Here is a 26024-nt window from a genome sequence, read left to right as displayed (position 1 = left end):
ATTACTTGAATGTATTTGACTTTTATCATTTATTTTTATTCAAGTTAAGTACCTGAGTTTCAGCAAATACGAGACTTTTTCCTGGCAATCCTCCAACTTTTTCAGGCATCCAAGTGCCAACAATGATAGGCCTCAAAGTTTCATGATCATGCTCCATACAAGGTCCATCATCACCAAAAAGTCCCATTGAAATTCCTGGAAAGCCTGAATATTTATTTTGTTTGATTTAAAAAAAAAATAAATAAATAAATAAAAATTGATTTAAAAATATTTAAAAAATAAAAAAAATTAATTATTTATTGATTGTAACTCACCAACAGATGGATTTGGTGGTTGAGTTGATTTGTAGGATTCAGTATCGTCTGGCAAAGTCATTACAACTGGTGGCAATACAACAATTTGATTCCATGGTACAAATACTGTTCTTGTCAAAGGTTTAAATGGGTTGCGTTGAAACTGAAGTGTCACAGCTCCTCCACCATTTACAAGAACGTCGAACCTTGATTGAGAAATGCAATTCAAACGTTAGTACGATCAAACTGGATTTGATTTCAAGTGGTAAATTCCCTCCCTCTTAACCACCCACCCACCCACTCTCTCTCTCTTTGTCTCTTGACAAGTCTATACACATGTATATATATTTGTACAGCATAATAATTGATTATATTGCATTTAATTGCATTTAGCAACAACTCTTGATGAATAATGTCAAATAAAAAAAAAAAACTATAATTACATTATTATTATTAATATTTAAATTTTTTTAATTTTGTTATTTTTTGTACTTACCATCCTCCAGCCCTCGTTAAAGTAAATCCAAATCTTGAATTTCTGTCGACTGAAACTCGTATTCCTACAATTCCAAGTCCTTGTTCCGTAACAACTTGGCCCCTCATCACAGCAACTCGACTATTACAAAATTCAGATATAAGATCGTACTAAAATAATTGTCAACTAAATTAATTTTATTTATTATAATTAAATTTATACAATTAATTATTATTTATCAGGCTCACTAGGCAATTCAATGCAAAATATAAAAATGCCAATTCATCATCTTTATTTTTATTTCTGGTTTAAAATAGGAAAAAAAAAAAAACTACATAGTAGGTAATAGTATTTATTTAATTTATTGTATTTTAGAATCTGTCAAAAGCAGTCAACAGATGAATGGACATTCTCAATCAGCAATTTGGTTTTTTTAAATTGAAAATTCTCACAGTAGAAAGAGCACGAAAAATCACTGGACAAATTGAGTCCCCATGCGTTTGTAACTAGACTAGCTGTATTTTAAAATCCAGCTTTAAATAAAATAAATAGAAAAAAAAAAAAATAAATTTCTGATTAAAAAGCAGAATAAATATATTTTACAATTGGGGTCGTCTACCAACTCATATATAAATATAAATATACGTAAAAAAATAAATAAGCCTCTGCGTGTTTATACATAAAGTATATTGCCCACACGTGTCTCCTCTATATGATGTCTGCATACAATAATAACATTTTATTATTATTAATATTATTATGATTATTATTATTTTGTGATCCCGTTGCAGAAAAATAAAATAAATATATATTTCCATATCAAGCCGAGCACGCCAGGGAAATTCGTAGCACCACCCGGTGAGAATTTTCAATCGTATGAATTATAAAATTTTTCATCCAGGAGGACAAGCGAGGTAGTTGATTTTTTTTTGTGATAGTAGTTGGTTGGTTTTGGAAATGGTTGAGGCTATATAAATATAAATATTATTATTATTATTATCATTATTATTAAATATTATATAAAGTAAAAAAATTACATGCATATAAATATATATATATGTAAATATATTAAAATTAATTAAATAAATAATAAATAAAATTGATAAGGATTATTGGATTATTGTAAATGATAAAAATTTAAATAAGCTTTAAAATAATTTAAGCCATTTTTATTTTGTCTATGCCAAATATTATTTAAAAAAAAAAAAGAAATTTATATAATTAAAAAATAAAATTATGAATAATTTAAAGGCTAAATTATAATCCAATAAATATTTTTAAAATGAATGACGTGGATATATAATGTGCAATGGGCAAATAATGTGTATAAAATAAATAATTAATAATATTAAAATAATAATAATAATAATAAATTAAAATTAAAAAAAAAAAAATAGTATAGTCTAGTTCAACGAATATTCCGAGCTCGTGGAATATTTAATTCGTTGCATACATAACAAGCTATACAAACATAATGCATTGAAATTTAAATAAGAATTAATCTATGATATATGTAACATAAATGGTTTATATATTATTTAAAAAAGTTCCTAATGAACTAGATGAAAATAAATAAATAAAAAAAAAAAAAATAAACATTTTGGGAAAATATTAATGTGAACCTTGGAGAATCGCACCACTCAATGGTCAATATGTGTAATTATTAAATTCAATAAAATAATTAATTTTATTATTTAACTATTATTTAAATATATATATTTTATATTATTATTATCATTTATCATCATCATCATCATCGACGATTTTAATCTTTCAAAATTGTACTGTCAATTAAAAGACTTGAGGATCAACCGAAATTGGGGGTGCTGATCCTCCAAATACGGGTTGCACGATTGGCAGGCACTGTCATCTACATTTTATCTTTTATAAGTATTTTTATTTTATTTTTATTTCAAATTGAAAAATAATAGTAATAATAATAACGACAGTATGATTAACGAAATAAAAAAATTATAAAAAAGTAATATTAATTTGTTATTGAAAAAAAAATATACACAAATTATCATTGTAAATAATAATAATGAATTAATAATTTGATGAGCGTAATATATATTTTTTATGAAATAAACCTAAATGTAATTATCATTGTAAACTCGAGAAAGAAATAAAAAAAATTAACAATTTATTTTAAGAGAAAAATAGTTAATTGACGTCGTGCGGTTTCGTAACTGTACAGGTGCAATAAAAAAAAATAATTGATATATATATAAAATAAAAATAAATATAAAAGTTAAAAAATAAATAAATAAAAAAAAAAAACAAATGTAATTTGTTTGGCGCGATCGCACTCTCATTCTCGCCTCCGAGGTACAATGAATAATTTCGTCTCGGGTGTGAATATGAGTTAATTAATTTATACTTTTTTTAATTTTTTTATATTCATTATTTTTTATTTCATCTTTCATTAATCAAATGTAAGCTTTATCAGCTCAAATTTAAGGCAATGTTGGACCAGTGATTTAATAATATTATTGGAAAAAATTTAAATAAATATTATTTGAAAAATCTGTTCGGTATTTATGGAAAATTTGATGGAAATAAGATATTGGAAAGACAGACACAAGGTTTTTTTTTTTTCTTTTTTCTTTTTTTTTTTTCAGGTTGAACTGTTGAGGTCTCATTGGATAAGGTTCATTGGTTTATCATAGACGATTAAAACAGACTTAGACAAAGGACAAGGAAGATAGTGATATTGGTTTTAATGTTTTTTTGTAAATTATTTTTATATAATCTTTAAATACTTTTGTTTTAAACAAGTATTTTTTTTTTGTTTTGTTTTTTTTTTTTTGTTTCATTTATTATCGTTGTTGGTTTTTACTTTTTTTTTTTTTTTCTAGCAAATATAACTATTGAAAATTGACTCCGAGACGTAATGCAATTATAAAATTAATTATTAGTGAAAGTGATTTGCAATAGCACATAATAAATTGTGTTTAATTAATACATATAAAAGTATTATTTATATTATTAAATAATGAAACAAACAGAAAGAAAAATAGTTTAAAAAAATTATAATACTGAGTATACATAGGTTCAAGTTATTCACGTGTTTAAGCCCACAAAACAGTCATTTCAGCGGTGTGTGAATAATTTTAATTATGTAAACAATTATAAACATAAAGAAAAAAATAAAAAAATAAATAAAATTATAATTATTTGATATATTTATATATATATCTAATGAATGTATTAGATGTATATATTATATAAGAAATAAATTGAATTATAATAATTTTAATAGACAAGGATTATTTGTTATTGTGAGGATTTAATAATAATGATGAATTATTACAAGCTTCGCAACACAAAACAACACAAGACCAGGTTATTAATGACAATTATGATTAGGATTATTCACATTACTGGGACTAAAACGTACTAAAGGACAAGAAGACAAGACACAACTTAAAATGATTTAAAAAATATAAATAAAAAATTAAAAAAAAAAAAAAAAAAAACAATTTGACAACATATCACAATTAGACATAGAGAAATTAGCTCGTACAATTCGATTTTCAATGAGATTGATTGCTCCAGCCACGTAATTTTAAATTTAAAAAATTTTTATTTAATTATTTTTTTCATTTAAACAAAATTATCTACATAAAAATTAACGGGTGTGGAGCTTAACTCTCACAGAGGGTCGCGATTAATAAATAAATTTATGCAAAAAAAAAAAAAATTAATAAACAAAGCAATTTTTAATTTTTTAAATTTAGCATTAATTTAGAAGAAAAAAATATTTATTTATATGTGATTAAATAAATAGAATCATTACAAAATAATGAGACTTTATCTTGAAAAAAAAAAAAAACAGAAAAATAAAAAGTGAGAAATAATAGTAAAAAGGAAAATAAGAAGCAGATAAATAAAACGAATTTAGACATTACGAAAACATGTAAGAATGAATTTGTACGAGCGATAATGCAGTATATTTGTTTTTTTTTTTTTTTTTTTTATTTTTTTATTTAACATGAATGATTCATGATTTTGCATTTCTCATACGTCTGCATATATTTATTTATTTTTTTTTATTTTTTAGCGAGAGTTGAGCTGCAACTTACCACGGTGTAAAGGAACTCCAGAACGCACTACGTGTGGGAAAAAACCAACGAGAAGAAAGGGCGTTACCACGGTCACAGACATCCGCTTGCGCGGATTTTTAAAATGATGCTCATACGCAACATTGCATGGAAAAAAGAAAACAATATCCAAAAAAAAAAATGAAAATCTAATCCAACTAACTCGAGCAACTATTTTCAAATATTTATATTTTATAATAACGAAATAAATTTATTAAGCAACCAATGATATATACGAGAATTTAATTGTTTTCAAATTTTGCAATGTTCTATATGTCATTAAACAAAAACAATAGACGTAGACAGACTAATCAAGCGCACTCATTTTTTAAACAAAGAATCAAACTGTTCATTTATTCATTCACACACAACACTTGGTAAATAACAATTCACCTTGATTTTATATATTTAATTATTTTTTTTTTTAAATCATTCATTCACTATCAATCAAACACATAAAATTCATACAATATGTTATTCATTCATTCAACATATAGTGATAACATTATGACAGACACAAGTTGGAAACTACGCAACATATATTTGAGTATACATAAATATAATAATATATTTAGGCATCATCAGGTTATTAAATTAAAAATCAAGTTAATAATAATCACGTACGTTTGTTAAAACAAAAATAAAATATTTTTATCTATTTTCTAAAATTAATTTGTATTGTTTTTTTTAATTAACTAATGCAATTATGAATTATTTATATTTTTAGATTATTATGCAATGATTTATAACAACTTTTGAGTGATAATAAAAAGTACAATGTTCTGTTTTATCCATTGTTCGTGAAAAAAAGAAGACGAGTCTGACTGCAATTTGGCTGTACTACTTGCTTTCTATCGATTTTACGGCAACGCCTATATTTATGTTTTTATTTTTTTTTAAGTATCCTTCATATACTACTGATTGATTGTTTGATAAATTTTAACTAACAGTATATCATTTTAAATATGTCAACAGTATTTTTAAAATTTTTTTATTTGTTTTTATTTTTTTTCTTTGATAATTGAAAAATCCAAATGAAATCCATGAAACGTGAGCCTTATTTTTTGAACAATTGTTTTTTTGACAACTGAAAATTTTTATGAATCAGCAAGTGGCTTTTTTTTTTTTTGCTATTATTATTTTTATTTCAACTCGAGAATTTAAAACCCAAGGGATTTTAAAATACTAACTAAATTTTTATTTATTCATCGATTTGATTGAAGAGTGAAATAAAAAAATTTTATTTTCATTTAAAAATAACAAAATGATAGTGAAATTTAGTCATCTAAAAATTTATCCACGATCAAAAATTTTTATTCAACCAGTGACAACGCACTGGATTGATTATTTATTTTTATTTTTTTTGATATATGTATTTACTTTTGACTTGTACAAACAAATTGTACATGATAAATTTTTTATACATAAATAAATACATAGTCAAAAAAAATAAATAATATAAAAATAGTCAATATAATAATAATAATAATAAAAATAGATGACCGGAATTGACCCTGTGTTGAATCGATTCGACTAGACGTGCGATGACGACGACAACCAACACAGCTTGTTGACAAATTTAATACGACCTGTCTTTCAATTTAGAAAAAATAAAAAATAATAGAAAGAGTACAAATAACACTACATACAAATTTTCAGGAAATTGTTTACAATAAAATGTTGAATATGAATTTACAACAATATACACGATATATTACTTTTATATTTTTCTTGTATCGTCTTCCTGTTGTCATACTTGCATAAATAATTCCAATACAAATATAAATAGAAAAAAAAAATATATTTAAATTGACTCAATAAAATAAATATTATGTTTTTAAAATAATTTCAAACTTGTGTCTATCATGCATTAATTACTCAGTCAAACTGAATGTCATTTTACCAAATTACATATAAAAACATTTTTTTTTTTTAAATAATTAAATACAAATAAATAATATTTATATCAATTTGATAATCTGACATGCAATTTATTAATCGTGAATAATAATTTTGATCTTTTCTAAACACCTGTCATGTGTATTAATATTTGACAAATGACAGGATGCATATAGGCATTTTTTTTTTACTTATTTTTATTATTAATTATTATAACTTATTAGAAAACTAAATTTTTTATTGATTTTTTTTTTTTTTTCAAAGCAGCTAATATCACGATTTAAAAAAAAAAAAATAGTTAAACTGCTTTTTAATAATATTAATGCACAAATTAATTTAAAAGGCTGATAAACTATGAATTTTTAAATTGAATTTACTTTTTTTTTTTTTTTTTTTTTCAAATATTTTTTGATATTTTTTATAAAAAACAAGAAACTATATAGACGATAACTGAGCCACATTGTGGCTGTTGGATGAGTGATGGTCTTGGTTAATGGTAAGGTTACACACATAGGGTCAAACACTAGACAAATCACACGAATCCCCTGAACACAAGATGCAATTTAGCCACCCCATGATTAATGCTCAAGAAAAAATAACCATCTTTTTCAAATCGCAATGTTTATTTTACCATTCTTTTTTTTTTTTCCTTTTTTTTTTGTCAACCCTTCACAGATAAATGAATTCCTCCCTCCAAACATTATTATATCAAATAAAAAAAAATAAAAAAACATAATGCAAATTTCGTTGTTTTACAAATCACCCCTTATAAATTAAAATATATATGAAATAAATTAAATGACATTTAATTATTCATTCTTTGAAATTTTAAATTAAATATTTAAATTACATGTATAAATTCAATAAATTTGATAACAAAATTTTTTTTTTTAAATTAATTTTCTTTAATATGAATTTTTAAATAAAAAAGCGATTTTTAAATGATTTTTTTTTTGCTTGGCCAATGTTACCATGGGGGGAGCATCAATACAACTTGTAATTCAAGGGAGGGTTACAAAGGGAATGTTATCATGGATCAGTTTTTTCACAGGTTTTCGTTATTTTCGTTTTTTTTTTTTTTTTTTCATTTTTTTTTTCCAGTGTGGTTGTAGTATTTTTTATTATTATTTTTTATTTGATTCAGTTGTCGTGGTAGTATTGGGTTGGTCGGGTTAAAAAACACTGGGAATTGGAATGATTGTCAGTCTGGATAGGTAAATGGTTGGACAGTTTGAAGTGTCACTAACTGTCATGTGTGGTTTGATCGACCATGAAGCAGCACCGAGACGATCTTTTTTTGTTAAATTTAGATTTTTTGTCATTTATGTTTTCTTTCACTCACAACAATATTTATTAGGGTGTTATGAATTGTTGCTTTTACACTCTACCCACGACGAGAATTATTATAATTTTATTTATTTATTCTAATACTGCATTGGCAATTTTATATTATATTCTTTTTTTTGCAAATTTGAGTTATTGATAAAGTTATAAAAAGCTTTTTATGATATTGACATGTAGAAAAATTTTGATTATCACAGAGAACATATTTTATTTTTCAAGTTTTTAAATTTAGATAGATTAATTCAGTTGAAATGACAGTTTATTCTATCGTACAGTCAATTATTCAAGTATAAAAAAGAAAAAATGAATTTTTTAGTTTTTGATTGGTATGACTTTCCATTAATTTAAAATCTAATTTTACTTTTGTCGAGAATATAATTTTTTTTTTTTTCATTTTTTTATCTTGACAAAGTATAAAGTTGTTTCAATAATAATAAAAAATATAGAAAAAAAAAAAAGAGAAGAGAGAAAAAAAATCTCATCAAGCTTTGGTGCAATATTAAATAATTTATAGTTATAAAAAATAGTTTTTTTTTTTATAAATTCTAAGAAACAAAGTTATGCATGAAATTTGACTTTCATTCTCGTCGTGAGTTTTCTCGAGGGTAAAACGCCAGTAGAACGTCATGACAAAATTTTCACCCTGGGGAATTATCTTGGAACTATACAATATGCATTTGCTTCCTCGTTAAACAGAAGCAAAGACGCGTGCCTTGAATATTTCTCACGAGAGTGAAAATTATCATTGTATTAAATTTTTTATTATCATCAGTATATATGGCAATTTTATATCAACTAATTTACCAATTTGTATAACCGGAAAAATTTTTTAAAATTTAAATTTACACAAAAAAATTACATAAAAAAAATATATCACGTTATTAACTTGGTAATGCATCTTCACTCCTGCTCATTAATATTCATGCCTATTAATAATAGCCTATTCTTATTTTAAAAATTCTTTTTCTTTTGATAAATATATATTCCTACTTTTTTTAAAAAATATTAATTTTTTATTAATATATTATCTATTTATTGATTCGCACGTTAAATAAAAATAAATAAATTAAAAAAGAATATTGTAATCCTACCTTTCACCATACTCGTCTGTATGTACATAACTCTGGACACTATTTTCCTCGATGAGAAATTTGACACGTTGATAAAACGATGCAGTAACACTTGGTGGTTGTTTGCGAAGTAACACCTCAACTGGATCACTGCTTACCAGACACATCAGATGTTTAACACAAGATGGATGTAAACAACATTCACTGTCAAAACAATCAGCCATTCCATCTGATGAATAAAATAAATTATCATTATTATCATTCATTATTATCTATTACATTGAATGATTGATGTATGTTAAATAATAAATTGACAATGGATAAATGATTGAATGAATAAATAAATAAATAAAAAGTAACCATTGTCATTATCAATTTGATCACTGCATTCCATTTCTAGTCCAATGCTACAATCACGACCCGCCCATCCTGTTGAACATGCACAACTATATTCTCCATCTTGAAGTGAACATATGCCATTTCTACTGCAACCATTTTCACAACCAGCTAATGAAAAAAAAAAAAAATTACATACAATTATTTTATATACAGTTAGTTCAATTTGATAATAAGTAAAAAAAATAATGTAAAAAATTTAGTAAACATACGTAATGTACAGTGTCTTCCATTCCAGCCTTGACTACAAACACAAGTACCATTTTTACACTGACCATGTTCAGCACAACGTTGATCACAAGGTTTTTGATCACATTTTGTACCTGTCCAACCATCATGACATCTAATAAAATATAATAAATAAATTAGTATTGTTTTAAATTATTTTTTATAATAAATAAAATCATTTTAGGGACTTACTTGCAACGTCCTTGTTCACATGAACCATGTGGACCACAATCAAGACCACAACTTGGCTGTGAACAATCAACACCAGTCCAGTGTTCTTCACAAACACATGCTGCTATTTCAAGATCATAAGAACCATGCTCTGAACAACCAGGAAGACATTGATAAACTCGTTGATCAACTTGATCACAACGTTCACCTTGCCAGCCTGCTTTGCAATAACATTTACCAGCAATACATGCACCATGTGCATTACACGTTGGATCATGACAATTAACTGTTAAAAAAATTCATAAAAAATAATTTTATTTAAATGAAAAAAATAAGATTAAAATATATAAAATAATCCATCATTGCAATTTAAAAATAGAGACGTTTTTTTGTATTTTTTTTCTTTATGAAATCGGTATAGTCTTTCTGGTTAGCTAACAGCAAAAAGTTTTGACGCCTGTTGGTCTCTTTGAGACGCCCGATTCACGTTCCCACTGATTACAGGCTCGTACCGAATGAATGGACGAACTTTTTAAATTATGGTTCTCAACTAAAGCCCCCTTCTTTTGCTTCCCACCCACCTGAATCTCTTCCTGAACAATCCAGCAACGAGAATTAAACTTATTTTCAAAGTATCTTCTTGCCACGCTTTAAGTACACCCTCCCTATCACACAGTGTCATTAATTTCATATCCTTGTGCCTTTACTGCTTTTTCAAGCCAATCCTCTTCAAAAGACTTGTGGATAAAAACACATTTAAATTTGCATAAATGAAAAAATAAAGTAAAAAAAAATAAATATATAAACTAAAATTTGTTTAAAAATTAATAAGTTTGATAAACTGATTTGTTCAACGAGATATAATTTAAATATATTTTTAATATAGTGTATGATGCTGTGAATAATGATGATTAAATTTTATTTATGATGATGGTTTTATATACTTTAAAGAAAATAAATATTAAACAACTTGTTGTGTTTTGTATATCCAAAAATTGTATGCAAAGATTCCAAGCATTCAACGACGAGCTAAATCTCCCCCAAGTATTAATTATAGTTTTCCAAAACAAATGAATGAATGAATATATGTTTGGTAGATGTATATGTATAGTAAATGCATTTAGTCTTTACTCAGTTAATATCTTGAATCTTTGTTGGTCTTCAACTATACAGTGCAACTACTATAACTGGCGTGAAGCGATTAAAACAACTTGAATTATGAGAGAATTAATGGTGTCTAAGAATAATATTAATACTTTCAAAGTATAATATCTGATACTAAGAATAAATATATATCAAATGGAAAATTTCAATTTCAATTGCAAGATCATATCAATCTTGTCAGTTTAATAAATTTCGATTGGCAAAAAAAAATAAATAAAAATATTAAAAAATTGATGAATAAAAAAAGAAAAATTGACAGCAAATAAAAAAAAATTAAAATCAACTTGCTGAATCGTCAGTAATATGATTTTTTTTTTTTTTTTCGATTCTATTGGGATTTATTTAAATCGGAAATCTTGTTGAAAACGAAAATATATATTTAAAATAATAATAATAATTTATTTGATAGTTTGATTAAATGTTTTAATAATAAAATAAAAAATAAACTCACGTTCTTCACAAAATTGTCCCTTCCATCCGGAATTACATATACAAGAGCCTCTCACACATTGGCCATGCTGATTGCAATCGGGAACTTGACAATCACCAAGCGGTATATCACACTCAGCTCCCTTCCATCCCTCCTCGCAATGACAGACACCACCACCATACTGTCCATGAGATGAACACAATACTGGACATACACTTTTACTACAATCGACACCCTGCAATTATAAACAATTAATAATAAAAATTATTATTATAAAATCAATTGTAGCTAATGAAATATTTTAAATGAAAATTTAATTGACTCTTGATAATTATTATTATGATATTTTATATTTCAATTTCAATTTAATATAGCAACTAATAATGATAATTGAATAAAATTTATAAAATTAGTACAAAGTGCTTCAATAATTGATGGATAAAAAAAAAAAAAAAAGAAATGAATAATGATAATTAAAATGAAAAATGATATGAAAAATGACGAACCTGATAGCCATCCATGCAGTCACATTTACCAAGGTAACATGAACCACGTCCAGAACAATCATTTGGACATGTTGTTGAGACACCCTCGGCTTCAGTAACAACAAGTGTTACTTTATATGGTTGTAATTCATCATTGTATACAGATAAAAACCATCTACCAGTATCAAAATATTGTAATAAACTGACATTAACAAGCATTGGTTCATGTATTGTTCTTTTAACAATACTATGTTGTTGATGATCATTGGTATTTATTGAATAATCATTTGTTATTGAATGATAATCCATAAAACTAACAGCAGAACCACTTGGTGAATTAATATCACGTTTTAATCGTTGATCAACTCTACCACCTCTGACAAATTTAACAAAATCATATTGTGTTACACTTGGTGCAACATTACGTCTTCCATAAACAGCAAAATTAGCACCCCATGGTAAAGTTAAATTTAATCGAATAAAAGCTGATTGTTTGTTACGAAATTCTGAATTCCAAAAGTGATATGGTAAAATAACTGTTGAATGAAGAACATTGTATTCTTGTAATTCAAGTACTGCTGGCCATTGTTGAGCTGATTGTTGTGTTTGTGGATCAATTTGTTGTTCAGCACTATTATAAGATGCACTTGAATGTTCAGCTGTACTTGTTGGCAATGATTCTTCAGTTGGAATTTGTGTTGATATAGAATCATGTATATTTGAATTTTCATGTGTTACAGTTTTGACATCTTGATCCAAAATACAATTGGCACTATCAATTGGTCTCATTGAACTAACAGCTGTAATAAAAGAAAAAAAGATTGTTATTAAAGAAAAGTATAATTTAACGTTAAATCAATCGTATCATTCACCAAGTTTACACACAAAAATATAGTACTTTTTTATTATCCCAAGGCAATCTTGTCTAACTATCGACGCCTACATCCGAGTTTAACTCATTCTTGAATAGGGGAAAAGATAAAAAACAGTGTGGTGATGGTGAGTAGGTTTGTAAAGATCAAAAAAAAGGGATGAGAAAATGAGATAAGCCGGATGTGTCAGCTGAGTGTGAGAGAGAGTTGGATATGAAGTGTGCTGGTAAAGAGTCAAGAGTTTGATAGGGGAGTAATAGACCAAAATAAAAAGTAAAAAAAAAAAAAATCTATATTTATATATTTATCAAGAGAAGTATGAACACGTGGAGAATTGTCACAAATGACATTTGAAGAGGTAAATCATTTGACATGAGATTAATTTAAAATGACACAAATTTTTCATAATAATAAAAATCGTTAAATGTCATTGACATTTATCATCATTATTATCATTTTTTTTTTTTTAATAACTTTATGGTAAATTTGCAATTGGATAACACATATATTATTGACCAACAAAAATTGGCATAGAGTTGCAATTATTTTGTTTTTTATTATCACACGCAACTCATGTAAAACAAAAAATTAAAAAAAATAAAAAAACACTTGCGTTGGTTGGAATGATTTAATGTTTTAATGGCGTGAATAGACAGAAGCTTGATTGTAAATCGTTTAGTATCTATATAGTTGAAGTTATGTAAATAGTGAGTCTGCAAACGATGCAGTTAAAAATAAAAACTGTGTGTACATAGTGTATACGAATTTATCGACACAAAAAAACCAAAACAATGAATAAATCAATTAAAAAAAATACCTGCAACTGTATGTATACTCGTAATAACAATATTTATAAATAAATAAATAAAGTTTTATTATTAACAAAATATTAAGATGACATCTTGTGTGATAATTAGTCATTGCCCCCCACTACTCCAACAGGACTGACGTCTGACATAGTGACATTGATATCAGCTGAGGGGCGGTTGGCGGGGGGTCCAAATGTCAACATGACCAATGAACAACACAATAATTATTTTGGATAAATATAAAGAATAATTATTGAATAATATTAATATTTTAATTAAATAATTATAATAACAAAATAACAATATTAAAATTTAAGGAATTTTATTTAAAAAAAACAATTAAAAAATATTATTTTTGATATAGAGGGCACTGAGTGTCTTATGGCCCCCAACGATGATGTCATGATGACGCAGTATTTATTTAGTCGCGTTCAAAATAAGTTGCATTTTTTTCGGTCAAAAAAATAATCAACAAGTTTTTTTATTAATTAGTTTTGGGATAAATAATTTATTTAGTAATGAGTTTGGAGTGTTGAGTGATTGATTTTAGGTTGAAATTGAATATTTGAAACTTGGGCAACATCATTGCAAAAGGAAAAAATAAAAGTGAGTAAAATTATTTTTTCAACATATAATAAATATTTATTATTACATTTATCGATAAATAAAAGCATTGTTATTCAAATAATTTTTAATAACCAATTCTAATCTCAGAATTATTTATGGTTTTTTAATTTTTAGATTTGCAAGTTGTGAAAGTTATGTTGCTCCAATAGTGCAGCAAGAGTATGATTGTTCAATATGTACAACATATCCAGGATGACAACATGATGGTAAATATTTATTTATTTGTTTAATAATGATGATAACAAATGAATGACAGTATTGTTAATTTATAAATTTTATTTTATATTGTCGACATCTCATTGCTTTGACAATATTTTAACTCAAAAAAATTATTTAAATGTGATATTTATTCATAATGTTTTACTGTTTAGATCCAAGTGAACCAAGAGAGCTTTCAGTATCACAAGATGCCAAAAAAAGTTGCACAATTTTGTTGCTTTAATAATGTAACAAGAGTGATGTTCTTCAACATGTTCTGGATGACAAGATGGCGGTAAATATTTATTTATTTTTTTAATTATTTCAACAGCAATAGAAAACAAAGGACAACATTGATAATTAATGAATTTTGTCTGATATTGTAGACATTGTCATTGTCATGATCTTTCAATAATTTTTCCACTTAAAAAAATTAATTAAAAATAATCTTTATTTGTATTTTTTTGATGTTTAGATTCAAGTGGACCAAGAAAATTGTCAGGATCATATCCAAGGACAAATCAGCATTGGTGAGTACATAAATATTTTATCCAACCTATTCAATGATAATTAATCATTTATAAAGTTTTAAATTTTACTTAATTTATTTACAATTTATATCTACCAGCTGCTCTCAGCGCAGGTAGATAATCAAAAAAATTTTTGTTTTCATTCAAATTGTTTATCAATCACTCAGAAACTTTTTATTTATCATATTTTAATTTACTTATTGTTGCTTAAAGCCCAATATCAAATATAAATTTTATTTTTTATTTCATCATAACTGCCAACAATAAATTTGACTGACATTAGTGTTGACGTTTTAAAAAAAAAATAACTGTGCTTGTAATTTAAATAAATATTTGTCACTATGCCATCCAAGTTGAGCATATAATATCGATGCAATTTGCATTGATATTCAAATTGAAAGTCAATATATAGATAATTTAATTTTTTTGATTACAAATATATAATAAAAAAGTTGTTTTTTAAAAGTCTCTGATTTTGTTATGTTTACAACTGTGTACAGTGGGTGTAGGGATATATTAAATTTTATGGTATTGAATTTTCGTTGGCTATATACCTATATGTAATATAAAGTTTGTTAAAAACTTTTCTATATATATAGTTTTGATATTTCGTGTTTACTAAAGGCCAAAGTTCGTCATTGAGAGAGCAAACTTTTGGATAAGAGTAAGAATCAGAAATTCTTGTGGTGTAAAAAGTAGTCAAAGAGAGGGATAAATAAATAAAAAAAAACAAACTTAGTCTCAATTCGAAAAAGGTACAAAGAAAATATGTAGCACAGTCGTTTGCCAAACCACACATTTTAGATATTTTTTTGACAATAATTAATATTATTATTACAGCAATTTGTATTTATAGGATTACTTATATATTATTGCACACTCAACACCATCATATTGCCTCGAAAAAATAAAATAAATAATTCATAATAATAATGTATAAGCTTCATCGAATTATCAGTAATTTTTTTTTATTCTAATCATCTTATTGAAAGCTCTGCTAGTACCTAATAAATATATTGTATATTATTATATAACAAGTAACTCTTTCGGTATAACTTTTTCAATTGTATCCATTTGAATGATTCGATGTTCGAGCTAGTAAATTCTCTTATGCTATATATCCCCAGGTTTATCGGTTGATTTTTAATTTATTTATTTCTTTTTTTTTTCCTGTTTGCTAACGGAAATTCTTTTCTTCATTTTCTACTAGTATATATAGCAACTTAATCTACCATAAGACTCACGTCATGATAAAAAAAAATTAGTTTTAATAAAAATAAAAAAAAAAATGAGATTGCTATATCCTGCTGGAGATGGGGTATATATTTTTATACATTATTTTTTTTTAAATAGAAAGAAAAAAAATTAGTTTTTAAATTAATATAAAATTTTTTTTATTGATTTAGTTTGGAAAAAAAATAATTTATAATTTATTATTATTTAAAAGACAGAATGACATTGAATGACAAAATTGTTTCTTGATTTTTCATTGATGTAATAGTTATTTTTTTTAAATTAATTACAATTTTGAAGGATTTTTTTACGTGAATCATCAACAAGTGTGTTGATGAGGTTCATCAGAATTGGTCAATTGAGATCAATCCTGATGGTCCAGTCAAATCCAAGTGACTTGAAATATTGCTAATAATTATTATTAATTTTCATATTTTCTATTGAAATTTGAATTTGCTTTCAAAATAATAGGAAATGCTTTTATGGAAATTTTTTTGATACTGCTACTGTTTTTTTGTTTTTCTTTTTCTGTATTTGCAAATGAACACTCGGAAGAAAATAATATTAAAAAAGAGATATAATATATGATATTATTTTTGGCAAGTATCATGGTCCAATTGGCTCAGATGATATCCATCTATAACCAGAAAAATATCATGCCCCACATATAATTTCAAATGGTTTTATACATTTGAAGTTTTTTCCGTTTTTTTTTTTTATATCCGTGATTCTATTTTATTTTTCATATTTTTTTCAACAATGAGATTTAAAAGAAAATAATTATTTTATTGTGGAATATAAATTTATAAAATAAAAAATTATTTTTAAAATAATTTTGACTAGGATAATGAGTATTTCTAAACAGAAATTTCATGAAATTTTGCTTCTAGTATTTAAACAACACGTAAATAAAATTATTTTGCAAGTTATATAATTTAATTTTAATAATTGTCATTTTTTATTTGTTCAACCAATGACTGAACGAACAAAAGTCTTTAGAATAAATTTATAATAGATTTACTTAACAATTACATTTTTAAAATACTCACAATTTTAATAATTTACATTTATATTAATTTTTTTAAAAATATAAATTTTTTAATTTCAAAAAACTTTTATATTTTATTTTATCAGTAAATTTTCAAGCTTAAATATAAATAATAAAATTCTTTTCAATTTCAATTTTATAATACAATGATTTACATATTCATGTTTTTTTTTTTTCAAATACAAATTTGTAAATAATAATTTTAAATAAATTTCTATTTTATTTTATCACTAAATTTTAATGTTCAAAATAAAAAAAAAAAAAATTCTCTTGCTGTTTATTCTATTTCTAAATTATTCTTTTTATTTTTTTCTTTTTTTGATCTACCAAATAAAAATAAAACAAGTATTTCGTTTAGTAGTTTCTTATCTTATACAGGACCTTGACCGTCTCTTTTTTTATCCACACTATATATGCATGATTTTCAAAAGTCACATATAGAATAGAATTTCAAATGACAATCTAAGACCCATTTTTTTTTTATCCTTTTTATTTAGTCTCAAATTTATACCATCAATATTTATTCGTTAAACCATCTGAAAGACTCGTTTTTCTAACCAACACAAATAAACATAGTTATCTGAATTTCATTGTTTGTCTACGACACATACAATAAACTCCGTAAATATCATTCAATGATATTTTTTTATTTTATATTTATTCCTTTTTCCTTGTAGCAACATACGAGATAAAAAAAAAAAAAAGAAGAATCTTGTTTAAAAATGTAATATTTATTTTTATTGTCCATCAAAAACCAATAGCATTTAATGGTAGTATATTTTTTTTTCTCTTTCTTTTATTCAAATACTTTATTATTCATTGTAAATTTTTTTTTTCCATTTCTTTTTCAACTTTGCCATTATAAATTTTTTTTTCTTATTATAAATAATTTTGTTACGAGGTTCTCGACCATTAACGAGCTCAATTCAGAGTAAAAAAAGTAAAAAAAAAAAAAAAAAGAATAGTAAAAAATAAAACAAATAAAAAAAAGTATATAGTTGAAGTATGTAGTTGTTTCCTGTTGTAGCATTTGACTGTTCTATTTGCGTCAACTTGGTGAACTAGGGTCGTTGATTGAATTGTTGATGAAATATACATGGTATTACTATTTATTATGCCAAAGTGTATGTGCTTTATATAAATCGAATATCTTTGAAATAATATATATACTTTCTTGAATTTATTTGTGCTGAAAATGTATGTGTGTGTGTGTGTGTTGTGATGGGTGGAGTAGCAAATAACGATTATCAGACAGAGTTTTGTCGTTGGAGATCTCTCCCACTTGGGCAATCACGTATATACATATATAAATACAATACATACGGTCATGATGGGGTCGATCGGTCTGTCAATTCTATTTATTTTGTCTATCTTGGCCCAAAATTGTCTTTTTTTTTTTTCCGTTGAATAAGCACTTTTTTATATATTCAATGACATTTTATCGCAATGAGAAGTTTGTTAATATTCTATGCTTAAAGTTCAATTTCCCCTTCTTTACAAAACTTTAATTTTATTCAGGTCACTAGCAATTTTCAATTTTTTTTTATCACAATTTTCATATTATTTACTTGACAATATTGCGGATGCTTTGATAATAATAATATTTTTAAAAATATAAAATAAAAAGTAACGAAATATATTTCCATTAGCCAATTCAATTTCTCAATCAATGCTGATTTAGTTTTCCAAGTGAACTACATCTCATTATACAGTCATTTGAAAAAAAAAAAAAAAAGAAATAGTCTATTTAGAGATAAAAAAAAATACTTGAAAAATAAAATAAATTGACTTTCGTATTTTCCTCACGTCAGCTAACTTATACAGCCCTTATATATATATAGATAAATTAAAGAAGCATCATTAACGCCACAGTCGTTAACAACCGATTGCCTCATTGCGATAAATGCACATAGGTACTGTAATTTAATGTATATATATGTATGTATAAAATTGTATTTGAGGGTGCAGATTGGAAGGGTGCATTTACACACAATGTAGAAACTTTCAAGTTATGCATACACCATTGGTTACAACTTGAAGCACTCTTGGTTGCTTTCTTGCAACATGAGATTGGAATAAAGATAAAAATAAAATAAAAATAGAAAAAGAAAAGTGACTCGTGGGAATTGTACGTGACCTCTATTTGGTGAGCTTTATCCAAGCTGATTCACATTGGTACAACAGATTCTTGGAAGTACTCATGGAAAACTCAAATGGTCATTCATTATATTATTCTAGCACCATTTGGTTTACGACAAATTTCAGGGTACAATGTCATTTTCAAATTGTAATATGCAATAATTATAAAATGATAATTTAAATTTCAACGATAAATCAAATATAAAAATTATATATCAAATTTAATTATAAACTTACTTGCAAAATATGCTAGCATAGCTGTTAATGCAACACTGAGGAATATAAGTCCAAATGAAAAACATTTCCATGAGCAACGATGCTGACAACGTTTGTCAATATGAAAACGTGATGGTGAATAAGGTGAATAATGTGGTACAGCAGCACCACGAACAGGAAAACCAGGCATAACAAGAGGTTGTCCTTGTGCACCATTACCTGGTGTACCAGTACTACCACCTGTACTCATACCACTACCAAGTGATCCAACAGTAACTTGTTGTTGTTGTTGATTTGGCAATCTAAAAACAAAAAAAATAAATAATCATAAATTAAATAACAATAATTAATTTTTCAATATACATTTTTTTGATTTGTATTATGTGTAGTTTATTAAGTGCATGATCAAAGTGAAATATTACAGCTGGCGAAGAAAAGAAAATCTTTTATTATATTTTTTTTTTGAACAATGTATGAGTGAATAGTCGGTGCTTTTGTCCAGCGATGAAAGTGAGGGGACAAGATCAAGACAAGAGCACGATAAATATATCTTGAGAGTCTACTTTTATATAAATCTTTGAAAGGTGAATGATTTTTCCTTGGTTGGTTGGTTGGTTGGGGGGCTTGATATATATAAAATCCGACGACGATGCAAGGTGTACAAGCAAAGAAAAAAAAATAAAAAATATGTATATATACCATGAAAATAGGGGGGCGCTTTTATATGTTCGACCCACGTCAACATTTTTATCATCGTCATCGTCGATATTTATAGTTATTCAATGTACAGAACATTTGTATTATCTATGCATTATTGTATAGAACCAGCACAAATTCATTCAACAATGACATTTAATATGTCACTCAAATATTCACTTTTTTATTTTTTATTTATTACATTCAATTCTTTGAGAGTCAATATAATTTTTATGTCTATCAATAAAATATAATGTGATGAATATTATATCACAATATATATAAAAAAATATTGTGCTAACCTGCCCACTGTCCACAACAATAATATTATTTATTTTTTTTATTGAAAAGTTTTTTACATTTATATTTTATTCAATTGTGATGAAAGTACATATATATCATTGAAATAAAAAATATAGACAAATTTTTCTAGGTAAAACGAGGGTAAAATATACGATTTGCGTTATTCTCAAATATATTCTTGGGCAATCTTTATATTCTTGCTAGATATATATAAAAAACTACTTTAAAACGTATAAAGTCATAAAAATAAATAAATAAAGTGAACTGCTATTATAACAATACAATGCATGGATCAATAATAAAATTTTCCGCCTTTGAAAACTATTGTTAAATGAAAATATAAAAGTAATTTACTTGGTTTTTTTTTTGTATATAATAAAATGAAATAATAAACAGAAAGAAAATAGATAAAAAAAAAAATGAATAAATTAATATGAAAATAATTTATTAAATTAATGTTAAATTAATTATATTTAATTAAATTAAAATAATTTATTCAATTTAATTATAAAATATGTTTTTTTGTTTTAAGTTGAATATAGTTTACAATTTTTTTAAATTCAACTTTTAAATTTTCATATTAAATCATTTTTATAATACAAAAAAATTTATAGTATTTTTCATATTATACTTTGGTATTTGTTGAACAAAAAAAATATTTATATTTGCGGTTAATAATAATAATGATAATGTTGTATTTGGCATTGGTCCGAATTGCCACAATCAAATAACGAATAAAGTTAGTGAGCATTTTATAAAATGACAAAACCATCGCCACAAATAGCTTTTATTCATCTATATTTTTTTTTTTTAATATTATTTTTTTTTTGTTATCCAGTTTCATTACTTAAAAAAATAAAATAAAAAAAATTAATTTTATTATTATTATATTTTCATTTGTGTCTTCCTCAAGGGTATCATTATGTTAAGAACAGAAAAGCGTTGCGGGAATTAATTTACCAGAACGATCGGATGTCAGGGGTGAGACAGAAAAAACCAAAATAAAAAAAAAAAAATTGTCAAAAAAGATCAACTAAGGGCAAAACGCCAAAGACCCTTTTCGATTGTGGTGTAAAAGGTCTCTTGTTCTTATATATAAATTAACGGTTAAGCCCGTTGCAAAAAAAGCAAAAAAAAAAAAAGAAAAGAATAATAATAATTTAATGATAAAATAACGAGAAGAGTATTTTTTTTCTTAGTTTCTACTTTCTATTGTTTTAGTATCTATTTTTTGTCGTCTGGCATTTTTTTTTCGTTTTCGAGATATTTGTTTGAAAAGTTGGAGGATCGCCTAATAACACAATATCACGAAATTTTTTTATATTTTCAAAATAAAAATATAATAAATTCCATAAAAATTTTGATTTCTTTTCACGTACTCACAAAATGAATCGATACTTCATGTAGTCATGACCTCTTCTTTTTTTTTTTTTACCCTTTTATTATTATTTTTTTTTATGCTTATATATCCTCAACCACAATCGAATAATATTTTATAAAAATAGAATTATTTATTAATATACATGATGTGTTCACAAAGAAATATAAAAATTACTGCAACATTGACATAAGGTATTCATAATATACAACTGAAAAAAAAAAAAAAAAGAAATAAAAAAAAAACTAAATAATAAAAAATAAATCTAAAGTGAGAACAATTTATTTTGTCAAATATATACACGTGTCAGGTTGAAATGAAATGTGAAATGAATAATACATGTCAGTATAAAATCATATATATGTATCTGATGTGCAATCAAATGAGAAATATCCAATAAAAAATATAATAATGATAGAAAAAAATATAAATAAAATAATGTTGCTTTAGTCATGTATAATGACGAGACGTTAACATCGAAAAAAAAAATATGATAATTTATATATAGAAAACAAAAAAACATGAAGCCTTGTCTTGCAAACGGAAAGAAAAGATAATATATATTTATTATTAAAATATATACACGAAATAATAAAGTTATAATATATATATTTTTTGGGTGTGTCAATTGTTGGCAATATTGTGATCAATTTGTGGTGATGATGATGATGTCCATTTGTATTCACTCATGCGTAATTTAACAATGCAATGAATATATATTCCAAGCCCATATATTATTTTCTCCACAACAATAAATAAAAGTTATTTTTAAAATAATTATAATAGTATATATATTTATCAATAAATAGGATAAATGAGTTTTTATATATGAAAAAAAATATAAAAAAACAACTTTTAATCAAGTATATGAGGGAAGTTTTATGGTTTCTTTTGTATGACGTGTTTGTGGATAATTAAAAATAAATATTGAGTCAGTCAGTAACATGCAATCTTCAAAGAAAATTAAGTTTAATATTTCAATCGATTAAATGCGTAAACAATATTAGATAATAGTCCGAAAAATAAAATTAATAAAAAGGTAAATCGGTGTAGATTATATATAAAAGCTCGAAAAATATCTAATGGAATTGATATTTGAGGTCACGATTTTAGATATAAATATATATATTCATTGTTCACCATCTGGTGCAATTTTTTTTTTTTGTTTTTTTCTTTGTTTTTTTTATCTATCAATGCATCTTCTTCTTCGATTTCTCTGTAGATGATATATTTATTTTTTTTTTTTAGTCTTATTTTACTCGTGTTGTATATAAAGACCTTTGTCTTAGCACAAGTCACGTATTTCACAAACTATTGTGTACTTGCACGTTGGTAGTAATACCGCATGAACATCTGAACCTTGCTTACTTAAACGTGATAATTCCCACTAGTATTTTGTAAAATTAGATCTACATAATAATTAAAATTTTATTTTTAGGTCAATTGTTTAAAGTAATTAAAAGAAGAACATTAATGTTTTTTTGTTTCATAAAGATAATAAACATTGATGAGGGTGTATTAATGAAAAACAAAGAATATAAATTTAATTAAAATTAGTTTTTTTGAGGATTGTTTAATTTTGATATTGATTATGATAATAATATAACAAATTTGATGCAAAATTAAATCGTTTGATGTGATAATTTTGGTATATATATTTTTTTTTATTATTTATGAATTTGTTTGAATTGTCATTCATCTATTGTTGAATGTTGAATATAACATCACTGTCCAATTTAAATGCTTGGTATTTCAATGTATGATCCAATTACAACTCAGGACAAATGTACAATGTATATACACATATACTTGGTCATATAACGAGACAGAATATATTATGATCTATGATGATGCCTATATAAGAATGTAATAAAGCTCAAAAGAAAAAAAAATTAATTAAATATTAAAATATTTTTAAAAATGACTAAATTAATATTTACATATTTTTTTTTTTTTTTATTTAATTCAAATAATATTTGTTTGAATAAAAATACAAAAAATTATTAATTTTAAACATTTTTTACATTTTTTATTTAAACAAATATTTAAATTAACTTGGAAATTAGCAAAAATTTAAAATATTGAAAACAAATTTTTTGGTATTATAAAATACGTAAAATGAAAAAATTAATTGTACCCTTGTGTATGTGTAAAATAATTATTTAAAAAAAAAAAAAAGTTCATGCAGTAATTATATGGTAAATTTGTTTTTTTTTCATGTATATTTTTAATATTGCTTTTTGCTGTTTTTTTTATTATCTACTCGGATTAAATTAAATCAGCATAATTAAATTATAATTATCGTCATGACATGTATCCATAATTATTTTTTTTTATATTACAATCACAAGAGTGGCAATTAATTTTAATTATTAATTATAAATTTATATATGACATTTAAAATACCAGGTATATCAAAAATACAATATTTCACTTTATTAATATGTTAAAAAATTACAAACTATTTTCTTGAATTAAAGTGTCTCTCAAGCTTGCATATATAACACATAAAGTGAATGAAAATTGTTATTAATTTATATTAAACATCACAATGGTGATAATATTAAAATGAATTTACCAAAAAGTAATAAGGTCAATGGAAAATTTTGTACTGTCACAAGCTTAAACAGACAAAATTAGCAAAAATATATTTAGGGTTAAATTTAGAAGGCTTTTACTTGAATGGCTCATAGATGAATGAAAAAGAAAAATAAAAAAAAAATAAACAATAAAAATAAAAGGATATATATAAAATTATTTCATTAACGGAAATAAGTATATTTTTGAGTGTATGTTCAAATAAATGATATAAGACGACACAGCTGTTGAAAATAAGTACAGATTTCAAGTTTGAAAACATGACAACTAATGACAACAATGTAATGGATATAAACATTTATATATGTTGGAGTATAAGTTTAAAACTTTTATATATTTATTTTTTCTTTTTTCCTTCCGTTTGGGGTAATACAATCTTTTGCGTAAATCCGTTAACCTCGGAATCCAATGTTGCCATTGTATATATGAGCAGCATCAACCGAGTAACCATCTCATGCTATAAACTACTTGTGCACATGATGTGCAGCCCGTGTATATATACAAAATTTACGTTCACATGAAAATAAATATACAAGCAAGATAGTGAGATATATATATAATAAATAAATAAAATAAAAAATACATCGTCACTGCAGCACAAGTACTTTTATATATAGCAAGACTATTTCATTGCCGGGAAATTCTCTTGGTCGGCTCCAACGGAAGTACGGAAAGAGAGCATAAACCGGCCGTTGTGTGGATTTTCACATACCGCGTTTACTCGTTTTCAACTTGAGCTTACTTTTAGGATAACTATCTACACACATACTTTGCCATTAAATATATATATAAAATAATAGCGCTTTACTTTAAGCACTATTATATCTTTTAACATTTTATTACTTTTACCTTTGAAAATTGAATTGTTATAAAATAAAAATAGAAACAATTCGCTAGGTAATTGACAATCTTCGTAATTTGAGTGATTCATTTTCTTGGAAAAAAAAATATAATATATATACTTAAAATTATACTACAGTTTTATTGATTTAGTAATGGCTTTTTTTATTTATTTTCCTTTTTTTTTTTTCTTCTTTTGACTAAATGGTTTTCATTTACAAATTTATTATTTTTAAGAGACAGACTTAAAATGATATGTATATTATTATCAGTGGCTGTGGGTATATATATATTATTATTTTTTCATAGAAAAAATATATAGAATATCATGTGGTTTAAAAAAAAAATACTCAGAGAATAACATATGGCTATTTTCATGAAATTTGATCGCCTGATGTTTGGTTTTTAGATTTTGACGAAATTCAAGTATCCAATTTTTTTATTTTCCAATATTTCTTTTTATGGCTTTTTCAAATGAA

The 26024-nt window shown here is 24.7% G+C and overlaps 1 protein-coding gene and 1 long non-coding RNA gene across 6 annotated transcripts in view; one reads left to right on the top strand and one right to left on the bottom strand.

Annotated features, from left to right (window-relative positions):
• The window catches only part of LOC122855575 (teneurin-a), a 222660-nt gene that overhangs the window by 8230 nt on the left and 188406 nt on the right, over positions 1-26024 (bottom strand). For 3 of the 5 annotated variants that reach the window (XM_044157052.1, XM_044157053.1, XM_044157056.1), the window contains 11 exons: positions 19752-20032; positions 12080-12858; positions 11595-11808; positions 10001-10265; positions 9793-9923; positions 9545-9691; positions 9206-9413; positions 4854-4880; positions 790-909; positions 315-499; positions 53-204 (listed from right to left, as the gene is read on the bottom strand). In XM_044157052.1, the coding sequence (XP_044012987.1) occupies positions 53-204; positions 315-499; positions 790-909; positions 4854-4880; positions 9206-9413; positions 9545-9691; positions 9793-9923; positions 10001-10265; positions 11595-11808; positions 12080-12858; positions 19752-20032 (2509 nt within the window). The remainder of the gene's footprint in view (positions 1-52; positions 205-314; positions 500-789; positions 910-4853; positions 4881-9205; positions 9414-9544; positions 9692-9792; positions 9924-10000; positions 10266-11594; positions 11809-12079; positions 12859-19751; positions 20033-26024) is intronic. The other 2 variants (XM_044157054.1, XM_044157055.1) reach the window with 2 other exon arrangements.
• Positions 13608-15094, top strand: LOC122855578. Its single transcript, XR_006374081.1, has 4 exons — positions 13608-14345; positions 14481-14572; positions 14738-14859; positions 15040-15094. It is a non-coding gene; the product is annotated as an uncharacterized LOC122855578 (long non-coding RNA).

The sequence above is a fragment of the Aphidius gifuensis genome, linkage group LG4, assembly GCF_014905175.1.
Source record: "Aphidius gifuensis isolate YNYX2018 linkage group LG4, ASM1490517v1, whole genome shotgun sequence".
In the NCBI taxonomy this organism is placed as follows: domain Eukaryota; kingdom Metazoa; phylum Arthropoda; class Insecta; order Hymenoptera; family Braconidae; genus Aphidius; species Aphidius gifuensis.
Note: the sequence above shows the minus strand (reverse complement) of the source record. Positions and strands in the feature narration are given on the sequence as shown.